We start from the raw sequence: 15109 nt of genomic DNA, 5'->3' as shown, positions 1-15109 counted from the left end.
AGCAACAGGAAACTAACATATCCTAACAGCTGCTTCCCTACATCAATGCTATCTTTTTTCTCCTTCCTTACCATCCCTGCTCAGATCTATCTTAGATGTGTGTCTGCACACACATGCATACACTCGAGCACATACACAGAGCAAATCTGTAATACCACAAACTCTGACTAAAAGCAAACAGTGAACTAGATCATAGTTAAGTCAGCATGAGTGATTTATAGAGGGGCTTTTGCACCAAATACTTTCTGTCAAACTGGAAATTTTTCCCAAGTTAGGAGATGTCCAGTTTCCTCTTATTACTAAGTCTTTCCCCTTATCTTATCAGGATTGATTGTGAGGAGGAAGAGAAGAAATCTGGCCATGTTACCAGAGAATACCAGACACTCTCATGTTGCAGAGTTAGCCGAGCTGGAGACTGAAAGCAAGAAGTCATGTAGTTAGATGCAGTGCTTTTTTGCTCAGAATGTCCCCCCACACACACACACCCCCACACACCCCCACACACCACGCTCAGCTTTGCTTACTCCTAACTTAAGAGGAAATTTGGTCATGGAAGTCCAGCAGGCAGGGAATTCTGGCTAAGGCAGAGACTGTTCACCCAGCTCATGTGTGAATAACTATTTTGACTAATGTGTAGAGTAATATATACTTACTGTTGTAAAGGGAAAAACTCTGACAATGCAAAGGGAATAAAGACGAAAAGCAAACCTCCACCCATAACCAGAGTGGACATATACTTCCAACATTCAAAAGAGAAAGCTTCAGAAAGTAGGGAGGAGGAGAAGCCCTGCTGCTTGGTTTAGTAGGACAAGCTAGTACATGGGGCTGTGCCAACTGATCCAGGAGGTGTGTTCGTCTACCTCTAACCTAGACATCTGCAAATGCATTTGTGAGAGTTTCTCTATGTGAGCAAGACCATGAGAACTGCACTTCTCTCATGTGGAAACGCCCACTGTGTTGTTTCCCAGGAATATGCATGGGATGGTCACATGGCTGGGTCACTTTGTTTTGGTTGTAGCTACTAAAAAAATAGCATAATAAGCATTCTTATTGTAGCAATCTGTGGCTGGTTAACTTTTAGTTTCTGGGAATTGCATTGCTGGATTGAAGGTAAGAGGAGTTTGCATCCGAACCATTCTGCTGATTGCTTAATGGCCACTTCAAAATAACATCCTGAAACAAACAGCCACTTGCTTCTAGGATTCTGAACTTGCTGCCTTTCAAGCAATCATCTGATGCACATCAAACTTTGAGTTACTTAATATTCCGAGGAATTCTTTCTTTTCCCAAGTTGACTCCTTAATCCTGCTACTCCCATCTCACATTAAGTTGGAAAAATTTCTAAGTCCCTATTGGGAGGAAAAGCCTCATCAGTTACATGAGGACTGTCCTCTGTTTCACAGTCTCTGAGGTGACTTAGCTTCTGCTTGAACGGTTGAAGTCATGGTTTTGGTTTAGTATTATTTAAAAAGTCTAAGGTATGATTAAGCAGTGGCCATTTGTTTGAAGCTGCTAAGATTTTGAGTGTTGAGACTGGATGACGGAGCCTCTGACTGTTTACATTCCTTCAGGGAATGACCAAGTCAGAGAAGTCAAAGGGAATTCTAGACAGCCCCGGCTTACCGAAGTCTATGACATATCCCTAAAGCCCTGCCCAATTCCACCCCACAGGGTCCAGTTGCCCTCAGCTTATCCCCTTACTACATGGACTAGGAAATAAATGCCCAGGTGCCAGGCCTCTGAAAAGCTCAAATATTTGGAGCAGCTGCCAGAGGCAGGCAACTGTTTCTGAGGTACCACTTCAGAGCATCACCTAGTTAACTGGGAGGAGGGAGAGAGATGGGTGCATGCATCTCTGCTTCTTAACTTTTCAAAGCAGCTGACTGCAACCACTCACCATGAAGGTCACACTGCAGCAGACACGATGGGTGCAAAATTCATCAGTACTACGGGACAGTGTAAGAATGACAGTTTGGGCCAGGCTTCTCCTGCTGCCAGCCAGGAAGTAGAAATGCAGAAAGGTGAAAAAAACCTACCCAGGTTCACACTGGAAGCTGTATAGAACATGCCTCCAGCCCTGTCTCACATATACCTGGGACTAGAGAACAGCACTCTGAGGATGGCTCAACCAAAGGCAGCTTGGCATGGTGATGAAAACTACTGCAAGCTGAGGGCCCAAGGCCACTGTCACTCAGGTATCCGTAGGAAGGAAAGATCAAAACTAGCAATAACTACCCGAGTACTAAGACATATGCTGTCAAAGCAGAGTAAAAGGTTTTGTTTATTTACTTATTTATTTGCATGAGTTTGTTTGAATGTGTGGGATTGTGGGGGTAGGGGTGGTGCATGCACACATATCTAACGGCAAAAGTTGATACCAAATGTCTTCCTCAGTAGTGCTCCATTTCATTTTTTGGACTCAGAGGCTCTCATTGAGACTGGGAGTCTTGGTTTAGCTAGCCAGCCTGCCTAGGGAATCCCCATCTCTGCCTCTTGAGTGCTGGACTTATGGGTAGTTATCACACATGTTTGTTGTACATGGGTTCTGGGGATGTGAACTGCAGTCCTCATACTTGCACAGAAAGTGTTTTAGCCACTGAGTTATCTCTGCAGCACAGTATAAGGTTTTTAAGAATGTCTAAAAGGGATGGAGTGACAGCTCAGTGGCTAAAGATGCTGGCCACTCTTTCAGAGGACCTGGGTTCAATTCCCAGTACTGATATGGTAGCTAATAACTGTGTTTAAGTCCAGTTCCAGGGGAAACTGACACCCTTTTCTGACCTTGTTGGGTACCAAACATGCACTTGATATACAGACATACATGTAGGCAAAACACCCATATACATAAAAAGTTTAAAACACCCACACACCATGATAGAAAAGTTGCTTAGTTCTATTAGTCCTCTTAGCAATGAGTAACACAGATAGGCTGCTTCCTATAGCAGTTACAGCCACAGGAAACCCTGCAATAATGAGTGTTTGCACCTCTCATTCCAATAATGAGTATTCAGAACGAGCTCAGTAGCAGTAAGCACAGATTACTCTCAGAAGCACCCACTCACACCAATGTTCACCAAGATCCCCTTCAAGAGAAATCATTATTGTTTACTTGAACATATATAGTGAGAATGAATCAGAGCAAAACAAAATGAGAGGCAGGGGGCAGAGGGAGGGCGATGGGTGAGAGGAACAACTGAGAACAAAGTAAATGACACATTCATGAAAATGGCAAAACCTATTACTTAGTACACCAAGCTAATTAGTAACAACAACAACAACAACCACAACAACAACAGACAAACAAGAGAAACAGAATGACAAAGTACAGGCTCACATGTTTTTTGAGAATTATTGTGACAAATGGCTGGAAACATTTCCAGATGTCATCTCAAGTTCTGTCTCACCTCTTCAGGGACAAAGCAAATTCAGACTGGCAGAAGGCAGTGACAGGCGCCCATACACCCCCCTCCCCGTCCTCCACCAGCCTTCCAAGCCATCTAGGACAGCAGACTCATGTGCCACGTTCTAGGGTTTCAGCTCACTTGTTTATTCTTCACAACCACCATCACCATCCACATCCTACACATGTACAAACTAAGGCTCAGCAGTTAGGAGTATTTGCTGCTCTTGCAGAGGACCTGAGTTTGAGGTCCATATCAGGTAAGTGACAACCACTCATAGCTGTGCCTCTGGGGACCCACTGCCTCTGATGTCAGTGGGCACTCACATGCACAGACTCACACACATACTCATAATTAAAAATAAAGTACACCTTTTTTTTTTTTTCCCCCTGAGACAGGTTATCTCTATGTAGCTTTGGAGGCTGTCCTGGCACTCCCTCTATAGACCAGGCTGGCCTCCAACTCATAGAGATCCGCCTGCCTCTGCCTCTGCCTCCCAAGTGCTGGGATTAAGGGTGTATGCCACCACTGCCAGGTGAAATACATCTTTTTAAACACATTTAAAAACCAAGTGAGGCTCCCTCAGGTTGAGTCTTTGCTTAAGACTGCACTACAAAGTGCTTATCTGGATGGGGTCCAAACCCAGATTCCTTGCCTAGAAGGTGAGCTGAACACTCTGTTGTTTCCCTAGGATACCCAACCAGCAAGAAACCACAGAGTTTATTTTTAGTTTCCTATTTAATTTATCATATCATTTATCCAGCTCACAGGCAACTAAGCCTTGGGTGTGTGTATATATATATATATATATATATATATATTATATATATATATATATATAGGTCCCTGTTTTTACGGGCATTTTCATTAATGTAATTGAGATCATGAAAGGTGACGGAACCCACATCAATCAACTAGACATCTGGAAACAAGATGAAAAGGCATGACTGCCACAAAAATTAGACTTGCAAATATCTTTGTCCCACTCTTCCAGTCATCACAGAGGGTGTGACTGGTTAGACAATGACGATAACACTTACCTTGCCCAACAGCTGAGTGCATTTTTTCCATGTCAAACTTAATTTTGGATCTTCCTGGAGTGCTAAGCATCTTTTCCCACACTGTGGTTACTTCTTTAAGACAAGGAGTGATTTCTTCATAATCAAGCTTCAGGCGTTTGTTCAGCAAATCATTCTCAGAGGCTGGAAAAGATGAGGGCCAGTGAGTAGAAAGAAGCTCCAGGGCTGCTAGCTGTCATGACCCCACACGGCCTCTGCTCACCACTGCTGTGATGCCAATAGTACAGGTCAAATTGGGGCCACCTGCTTTCCTCCTTTTAATGCTAACAAGCATCTCTATCCACACCACCCTAACTGTGTGCCATCCAGAGACTAAAGGTGGTGTAAAAAAGGTAGCCGAGCAAGCCAGGTGAAGCCAGTCAGTAAGCAGCACTTCTCCATGGCTTCTGCTTCAGTTCCTGCCTCCAGGTTCCTGCTTTGAGCTCATGTCCTAGTCTTTCCTGGTGATGGATGGTAAGCTGTAAGTCAAATAAACCCTTTCTTCTCCAAGTTGATTTTTTTTTTTTTTTGTTTCATCACAGCAATAGAAAGCCAACTAGGACAACGTATCAGTCCTAACAGCACCAGTTGTGTCCCTGGGAAAACCCACAGTCCCAGCTGTTAAGTGTCAACAATACACACAGGCAGACTGAGATGGTGGAGTTAACTTCTCTCCAGGATGAAAGGCTTCCAGAGTAGTACCGGATCATATACTCAAAAAGCAGAAAGCTGGCTTAGCCAGAGAAAGCTTTTGTCATGTGTGTTCCTCTATTTTATTTTCCAAAGGGCATGCAAGCCAGCTTGGACTCTGGTCAATTTCAGGAGCCACATACACCTGCAACTTCAACTTCTTTTAAGAAGTGTATGAAAAGGTAGGAGAAAGAGAGGAGAGGAGAAGGGGAGGGGGGAGGAGAACATGACAGATCAGGAAGGTCCATTTGGGGTAAGATCAAGGGGAGCAAGAAAAGAGATCATTTAATAGAGGGAGTCATTATGGGTTTAACGAGAAATCTGGTATTAGGGAACTCTCCAGGGATCCACAAGAATGACCCCAACTAAGAATCTAATTAGTAGGGCAGAGGCCACCTTAATTGCCCTTCCCCTATGATGAGATTGATGACTACCTTAAATGCCATCATAGAGCCTTCATGTAATAGCTGATGGAAGCAGAAGCAGAAATCCTCAGCTAAGCACTGAGCCGAACTCCTGGAATCCAGTTGTAGAGAAGGAGAAGGGATGAGCAAAGGAGTCAAGACCGTGCTGGGGAAACTCACAGAAACAGCTGACCTGAGCAAGTGGGAGCTCATGGACCCCCAACCAGACATCTAGGGAACCAGCACAGGACTGAACCAAACCCCTGAATGTGGGTGTCAGTTGGGAGGCCAGAGCAGCCTATGGGGCCTCTGGCAGTGGAAACAGTATTTATCCCTAGTGCATGACTGGACTTCTGGAGTCCATTCCCTATGGAGGGATACTCTCTCAGCCTAGATACATGGGGGAGCACCTAGGTCCTGCCCCAAGTAATGTGACAGACTGCGATGATCCCCCATGGGAGGCCTCATCCTCCCTGAGGAGTGGGGGTGTTGGTGGGCTGGGGGGCTGGAGGGTGGAATGGGAGGACAGGATGGAGAGAGAACTGGGAATGGTATGTGAAATAAGATTGCTTTTAATTTAAATAAAAATTAATAAAAAGTGTATGAAAAAAAGAAAACTTAAAGAATAATGGTTCCGTGTACACAGTGTACCCTCTGATTGGTTCCTGTCTGACCTACCTTCTGTACTCAATGAGAAAGTTCTGCCCACCCAACTCAAATCAATTTGCTACTGTTGATTATTTCTCAGTAACACAGGTTTGCACAAACTAATGGCTTAATGCTTCCTATATTAAATTTAGCAAGTTGATTATGAACATAATCTTGAGCCGTACAGAGGTAAGATAAATGAACTCAAGCAGTAATGCTCCAAGACCACCAGAATAAACACTGCCAACAAGCCTGCTAAAGCAGCCAGTGGGCACAACACAGCCTCTTGGCAAGGTGACCAAGGCAACCCGGCGTACACCCAGCTGCTCATGCTGATCTGTCTAGTCATCCCTGGCAACACAGCAGGCACTTTGCTTTAGGGGTACACTGATTCTACTTCACCAATTATAGTCATGACTTCTACTATTCCCAAGAGCAGTCAGTCTCATACTCCTTTTGTAAGTATACCTTGGTTTTCATTTTACCTGGCCACCTCCAAAGACTGGCTGAAAAACACTAAGTATTAGGACCCACATAGTGAGCCTTACTGCCTTTTCAATTTCCAACAAAGATCTCCAAATATATAACCATTACCTATCTGATGCCACACTTTGTAATGCTATGACCATAAGATGTTTTTATTATTATTACCATCAGTACTCCCCAGCGTGTGTGTGTGTGTGTGTGTGTGTGTGTGTGTGTGTGTGTGTGTGTGTGTGTGTGTGTGTGAAGCTATAATATATACACAAAGGGCCCATAAGGTAAAACAAACAAACAAAAAAACATTAAAAATAAAAATAAATAAATTCCCTGACTAAACAGAGAAGCTTCCTGCTGCAGTAAATGAGAACAAATATAGAGATCCATAGAGAGTGAGAGAGCTTGGACACTTACTTCTCAACAGGATGTCTCCATCAATTCCTTCCCCTCAGGGCTCAGGGAACCTTACTGAAGAGGAGGCAGACAGATTGTAAAAGCCAGAGGGGAAGGGGAACACCAAAGAAACAAGGCCTTCTAAACATATCAGGACTGCACATATGAACTCACAGAGACTGTGGCAGCATGCATGGGGCCTGCATGGGTCACTGCCAGATGGGTTCAGTGCTGAGAGAAGTGGACAAAAGCCTCCATTCCTAACCCAGAAGCTATGTCTAATTGATAACCACCTGCAAATGAAAGATCAGTTTCCTCCAATGGCTTCTCACTGGGGATACACATCACTTTTAAGGGCAGACCCCATACTCAGGAGTAGGTGAACAACACAAAAAGAACTCCGGGTTATTTTTGGATGTTCTTTGCCTTAACAAATATTTTTTAGATGCCTGCTTTTAGAATTACCTTCAAAAGTACACAAGAAAAAAGGACTAAGAATAAAGTAGGAAAAAGCTTAATACTGACCTGTCAAAAACTCCCCTTCCTGTACCCCAACTGCTCAGAGCACTCTGACGGAACAACCCATTCCCAACTTTGATACCCTCAGAAATGGAACACTGGCTTCATTTCTAAGCACCTGTTGGACTCCTGTCACATCAGAAGGTATTATTCCTTCAGTTCACTGCTTTCTGACCAAAAGTAACATCTATGTTGACTCTTTATAACTTTGCATTTCATCAGTTTGCACCTTTCTCAGCAGTAGGAGCCGTGTTCTTTGTATCTGGTTATTCTGTAACTCACAGATGCCTGATCATGACAAGAACATCCATCTCACTGTGACACTAGCAAAGAAGAGCAACAGAGTTCTAACCAGCAGGGCCTCATGGGACATAACACATTCTGAGAGCATATTCATACGATCTGGTGTCTTAGTTATTTTCAGCTCTATTCAAACTTCAGGGTCCTTATTAAAAGACAAAACCTATGGCCAAAGATGATGCTCAATGAAACACACTAACTTTGAAACTGCCTTAAGCAATGTCACCATAAGTGAACCTCTTGCTACAGGAGTGTTCAGAATTCCCATTCAAAATCTTTAGGACTTCAAATCCAGGTGGCGCTTTATACCCCAGAACCCACTTGTTTCCCATAGGGAACACATATGTAGATGCATAAGATACTCTGAAAATGGCATCTATTGATTCAAGTCTTGAAATGAAACAGGAAACAAACACAACCTAAACTTCCTAAGTTCCTGTCATATTTTAATAACAATGGTTATGTTAGGATAATCTTTTTGTACACTGTGAAGATGTGTCTCTGCCAAGGCACCTTCTGATTGGTTAAGTAAAAAGCCAAAGGGTCAATAGTTAGGCAGAAGAGGTTAGGCAGGACTTCTGGGAAGAAATAGGAACTCTGGGAAGAAGAGAGGTGGGATTCACCAGCAAGACCCAAAGGAGGAGGAGAGATAACGAGCCATGTGGCAGAATGTAGATTAATATAAACTGGTTAATTTAAGTTATAAGAACTAATTAGGAACAAGCCTAGCTAAGTCTGAGCTTTCATACTTAATAAGAAGTCTCTGTGCCATTTTTTGGGAGCTGGTGTGAAGAGGGATCAATCCGAAGTCCGTATGGCTAATGTTTTCTTTATTCAGATAACACCAGCCAAGCACAAGCCAAAGCGGGCCAGGGGCATCAAGGCAGCCAGGCCAGAGAGAAGGGAGAAGGGAGAAGAGGGTCTCCATGTGTGCGTGGTCCCTTAAGAATCCTTCCCGAGTCACCTTAGACTTCCCTTCACCACGCCCTTACTCGGGTGTTCCAGCACACCTGTCTGGGCTACTAGGAGGCGGGGCTACAGTGTCTCCCTACACTGGTGGTCCAAAGAAAGTCCACCTACAATTGGTATCCATACAGGCAAAGCTAATTTTTTTTTCAGTAACTTATTAAACAGCCACATAAAATGAAGTTATATACCTTAAAGATTACATAGGATCAATTTATTATCAATATTATTGCTGGGGATAAAAAAGGAAAAAAAGAAAAAAGAAAACTCATAATCCACCACAAAACTACCATCACAACAAAACAGATGAACCAACCAACCAACCAACCAATAAAAACCACTTCTGAGGGTTAGAGATTAAAAGGTGCCTGCATTTAAGAAGTTACAGACATGGTGTTTATGATGCCACGCTGGAATACGTAACATAGTAAGATTCCCTTTAAATGTCTGGAAAGTTAGTGGTGTCAACATTACTTTGAAAAAGTAAACAGACATGGCAAGAATCCATGTATGCTAGGTCACCTTAATTGTTGTTTTTAACACTGTATCCTGTGTGCAAGGATCAACTAAGAACATCAGTTCTGATCAGCTTCAACCTCCAAACCAACCTTGCAGCTTCTGATTCTCCTTCTCCATCCTGAGCAGCAGTATCTGCTGCAGAATAGCCTTTTTCCACAGCTCTCGAAGCTCTCGAGATGTCTTCTTCTTTTCTTCTGGTACAGGGCCAAATGGTCCATCTTCACGCACTGGCTCTAATGGGGATCGTGGAGGGAGCTCTCCCAGCTCTGAATAATCTGGAAACAAAAAAAAGGGACAATACAGGGTAGCATTTCTTTCTTTTTAAATTCATCTCTCTCTCTCTCTCTCTCTCTCTCTCTCTCTCTCTCTCTCTCTCTCTCTCTGTGTGTGTGTGACACAGCTTCTTTTCTTTTCTTTTTTTTTCTTTCTAAGACAGGGTTTCTCTGGCTTTGGAGGCTGTCCTGGAACTAGCTTTTGTAGACCAGGCTGATGTCGAACTCAAAGAGATCTGCCTGCCTCTGCCTCCCGAGTGCTGGGATTAAAGGCGTGCGTCACCACTGCCCGCCTTTGGTCTATTTTTCAACAACAAAAACTATGTATACAAATGCTTTACCAACTCAGAAGTTTCTGCTCATTATTTAAGACACAACATCACCAGATGCAAAATTTATGTTTGGGGGCCAACAAGATGGCTCAGCAGGTAAAGGTATTTGTCACTAAGGTTGGCAACCTGAGTTTGTTCCTGGACCCACACACACACGAAGGAAGGAAAGAACTGATTCCCACAAGTTGTCCTTTGACCTTCATATGAGTGCTATGGCATATGCATACTTACACTCCCGCCCCCGCATACACAAACAGATAAATGCAATTTAAAAATTATGTCTTAAAATGTATCACAATAAGTTACATATGAGTAACAAACATGAAATAAATGAGCCATTAAACTGAATCTCCTGCTGAGATCCATGAGTGCACACAGAAGCACAAAATGCTTGATCTCTTCTAATAACCTGCCTATTTGAACTAAGAATACTGGGTTGTAACTCGGCTAGGAACAAGGAAGACTCCTAGTGGTTCAGGCTGCTGGGTCTTTAGTCCAGTGCAGTTTCTCAGTAGGGCTGTCTACAGAGGCTATGAAGTACCAGCTTTCCAAGAAACTAGATGTGCAAGATTGCAAGCACTGTTTTGTAGTGAGAATGATGCCCTTCCTAATGTTCTCTGCTTTTGCCTACTTGTAAGTCATTGGTGCAGTTTGTTGGGTGATACAAAGAAGCTTGTCTGATATTTATAAAAGCCTTATGAAAGACTTCAAATTGTAACCAATCAGAAGAGATGGGGAAGGACATCATCAAAGGGAAAATCTACCAATAAAAGGACACTGTAATTCTAACATCTATGTACCAAATACAAGAACACCAAGTCAATAAGAGAAACACTACTACAGCTTAAATCACATATTAAGCCGTACTCACGGATAGTCGGAGCCTTCAATAGTCTACTCTCACCAATAGACAGGTCAAATAGAGGAATACTGGACCTAACTAATGTTACAATTTAAATGGACCCAAGATATTTACATAACATTTCACCCAAACATAAAAGAATATACTTCCTCCTCAGTACCTCAAGGAACTTTCTCCAAAACTGAACTGATACAAAGCAAGTCTCAACAGATTCGAGAAAGTTGACATAACACCCTGCATCCTGTCTGACCACCATGGATTAAAACTGGATACCAACAATGGAAAGTCCACAAACTCATAGAAACAGAACAACTCTCTACTGAATAAAAAGTGGGTCAGAAATTAAGAAAGAAATTAAAAACTTTCTAAAACTGAGTGAAAATGAATACACAGCATACCCAACTTTATGAGATACAATGAAGGCAGTTCTAAAAGGCAAGTTCATAGCACTGCTATGTTAAAAAACTGGAGAGATCTCAACAGCATACCTGAAAGATCTAGAACAGAGAGAAGAAATCAAGCCCAAAAGGAGTAGATGGCAAGAAACAATCAAACTCGGAGCTGACATCAATGAAATAGAAACAGTAATAACAAAACAATACAAAGAGTCAATGAAACAAAGAGTTGGTTCTTTGAGAAAAATCAGTAATATTGAGAAACCCTTATCCAAATTTACTATAAGTCAAGAGAGAAGATCCAAATTAACAAAACTAGAGGTGAAAGGGGGGCGTAACAACAGATACTGAAAAAATCCAGAGTATCATAAGCACACACTTTAAAAAAAGCTGCACTCCACCAAATTGGAAAATCTAAAAGAAATGGGTAGTTTTCTTGATAGGTACCACTTACCAAAGTAGATCAAGATTAAATAATCAATGTAACAACTAACACAAGTAAAAAACAGAGCTATAACCCCTGGTAAAATGTAAATAGTTATTAAGAGTCTCCCAATCAAAAAAAGGTCCAGGACCAGATGGTTTTAACACAGGATTCTACCAGATTTTCAAAGAAGAGTTAATGCCAATACTTCTCAAATTACTCCACAAAGTGGAAACAGAAGGAGCATTGCCCAATTTGTTTTATGAGGCCACAGTTACCTTCATACACAAACTACATAAAGACCCAACAAAGAAAGAGAATTACAGATCAATTTCCCTTAGGAAAGTAGATGTAAATATTTTCAATAAAATATTTGTAAACCTAATCTAAGAACATATAAAAAAGGCCATCCACCATGATCAGGTAGGCTTCACCTCAGAGATGCAGGAATAGTAGTTCAACATACTATTGTTAATGTAATCCTCCATATACACAAACTGAAAGACAAAACCACATGATCATTTGATTAGATGCAGAAAAGGCCTTTGACAAAATCCAATACCCCTTTCATGAGAAAAGTCCTGGAGAGATTAGGGATACAAAGGACATACCTCAACCTAACAAACATAGTTTACAGCAAGCCTATAGCCAATATCAACCCAAATGGAGAGAAACTCAAAAGCATCTCCACTAAAATCAGGAACAAGACAAGGGTGTCCACTCTCTCAGTATCTATTCAATATAGTATTTGGGAAGTCTTAGCTAGAGCAATAATGCAACTGAAGGAAACCAAGGGGATACAAATTGGAAAGTAAGAAGTCCAAGTGCTTTTACTTGTAGATGATATGAAGTTATAAGTGACTTCCAAAATTCCACCAGGAAACTCCTACACCTGATCCACACTTTTAGCACAGTGGTTGGCTACAAAATTAACTCACTAAAATATATACAATAGACAAACAGACTGAGAAAGAAATCAGGGAAACAACTTTTCACAATAGCCTCAAATAATATAAAGTATCTTGAGGTAACTCTAAGCAAGCCAAGTGAAAGACATATAATAAAAACTCTAAGACACTGAAGAAAGAAACTGAAGACGACATCAGAAGATGGAAAGAGCTCCCATGCTCTTGGATCAGTAGAATTACTATAGTGAAAATGGCTTCCTACCAAACACACCCTACAGATTCAGTGCAATCCCCATCAAAATTCCAACACAACTCTTCACATATCTTGAAAGGACAGTTTATAGTTTCACATGAAAACATAAAAATCCCAGGATAGCTAACATAATTCTGAGTAATAAAGGAACTGTGGGAGGTATCATCATCCTTGACCTCAAATTGTACAACAGCTATAGTAATAAAACACCATGGTATTGACACAAAAACAGACACACTGACCAGTGGAATAGAATTGAAGACCCAGACCAAAATCCATACACCTATCGACACCTGATTTTTTAAAAAAAAGCCAAAAGTGCACACTGGTCTAACTGGATGTCAGCATGTAGAAGAATGTAAATAGATCCATACTTATCACCCTGCACAAAACTCAAAATAGATCAAAGACCTCAACATAAAACCAGATAAAACACTGATAGAAGAGAACGTGGTGAACAGCCTTCAACTCATTGGCACAGGAAAAGACTCTCTGAACAGAACACTGTTAGCTCAGGCACTAAGATCAACAATTAATATAAGTGGAACTTCATGAAACTGAAAAGTTTCTGCATGACAAAGGATACAATCATCTGGGCAAAATGGCAGCCTATAGAATGGGAAAAGAGTTTTACCAACTACATGTTCAGTAGAGGGCTAATATTCAAAATACAGAAAGAACTCAAGAGGCTAAATACCAAGAAAACAAATAACCCAATTTAAAAAACCGTACAGATCTAAAGAGAATTCTCACAAAAGGAAACTCAAATGGCTAAGAAACATTTAAAGAAATGTTCAACATCTTTATTTACCAGGGAAATGCAGATCAAAACTACTTTGAGATTTCATTTTATACCCATCAGAATGGCTAAGATCATAACAACAAATGACAGCTCATGCTGGTTTCTTGCAGAGTAAGGGGAACACCCATCCATTGCTTGTGGGAGTGCAAACTTGTACAGCCACCATGGAATCCCAAACACAAACAACATATATAAGAGGATCCCAGAAAAGGGAACCAGATAAGCCTGGAACATCCTGGGAAGATTGAGCAGAAAAGAAAGAAATCAGAGGGAGAGAACATAGCAAGGCCCTGGAGAGCATGCAATATCAGTAACAAGGGACTGAGCTATAGCTCTTTAAAAACAATTTTATTCTTAAATTATATAAACTTTATCTATCATCTATATATCTCTTGATCTACCTATCATCTATCTCATTGAGATCTACAGAGATAGGTGCATATTTAATACACACATATCTTAATAAGAAACATCACAGACTGAGTGTTAATCTTCCAGCAACCAAACATCCATCCACTTCAGCCCAGAACAATGGTGAAATAAAACTAAGTTCTGTCCCCAAGGTGATAGCTGAATGAACCCCTTTTCAAACAGTGTCAGGTGTGGTTGAAGACAGGTCAACAGAGGTGACAAGAGTTCAGAGGGCCATTAGTGATGAAAGAGCCAACCCTAACTGAGTGCTTCTGTGAAGTTGGGGGCAGTGGAATGCTGCGTCCTGAAACCTAAGAAGGGCATCTGCCAAGGCCAGGGAATCATGTGAAGTACAGCATGGGCAAAGCAGCAGAGAGAATCAGAAACCATAAATAGTTCCACCAGAGGAAGAAGGGGTGCACACAGATTATAAGAAACAGGTCAAGGTGGAAACCTGAAGGGCCGCCTGTTAAGGAAGACCCCTACCCTCAAACCCATGAAGGGAAGACGTGAAAAGATGGTGTGCCACAACTGGGCCAGAGAGTCAGGAAGCAGGAACCAGATGGGGTTAGCTGACTGATACCCACAGCTGAGTAGGCCCTCAGCTTTGATCTACAAGGAGTTGTAGAAAGATAGCAGACCAGTCAGTATCATTATTTACACTGCTGGTGTTGGGACTACAGTTGCTGCTCAAGCTTCCTCTCCCTGGAGCTTACAATCAGAGCTCTTTCCAACAGCATGCATCTCCCAGAGATAAAATGGAGACAGTAAGTTCAGCCCTCAGAACTGCTTCTGAGTATGTCCCTAGCAGCATCAACAAGAGGCAACCCCGACAGCTGTGAGAAATGCAGTCTTGGCCCCAACCATCCAGGCCTAATAAATCATAGACTACAGGGTAGACCCAGTGAACTAGGCTTACACAACTGGGAATTCTATTCAGATACATGTTTGGAAGCCCCAGATATGGGCATTCAGTGTGTTTACTGCCACTAAATTTTCATACATTTGCCCTAACTGGTGCTATCATACCATGTGACAATGTAAGAGAGACAACAGGCATGTCTTGTATCTA

General features: G+C 41.9%; 1 protein-coding gene across 5 annotated transcripts in view; it reads right to left on the bottom strand.

The window, feature by feature from the left end:
• The window catches only part of LOC100755731 (TBC1 domain family member 1), a 201607-nt gene that overhangs the window by 33534 nt on the left and 152964 nt on the right, over positions 1-15109 (bottom strand). For all 5 annotated transcript variants that reach the window (XM_027390722.2, XM_035452227.1, XM_027390723.1 and 2 more), the window contains 2 exons: positions 9468-9653; positions 4442-4603 (listed from right to left, as the gene is read on the bottom strand). In XM_027390722.2, the coding sequence (XP_027246523.1) occupies positions 4442-4603; positions 9468-9653 (348 nt within the window). The remainder of the gene's footprint in view (positions 1-4441; positions 4604-9467; positions 9654-15109) is intronic.

The sequence above is a fragment of the Cricetulus griseus genome (assembly GCF_003668045.3).
Source record: "Cricetulus griseus strain 17A/GY chromosome 1 unlocalized genomic scaffold, alternate assembly CriGri-PICRH-1.0 chr1_1, whole genome shotgun sequence".
NCBI lineage: Eukaryota > Metazoa > Chordata > Mammalia > Rodentia > Cricetidae > Cricetulus > Cricetulus griseus.
The sequence above is the reverse complement of the archived record's forward strand: the minus strand, read 5'-3'. Positions and strand labels throughout refer to the sequence as shown.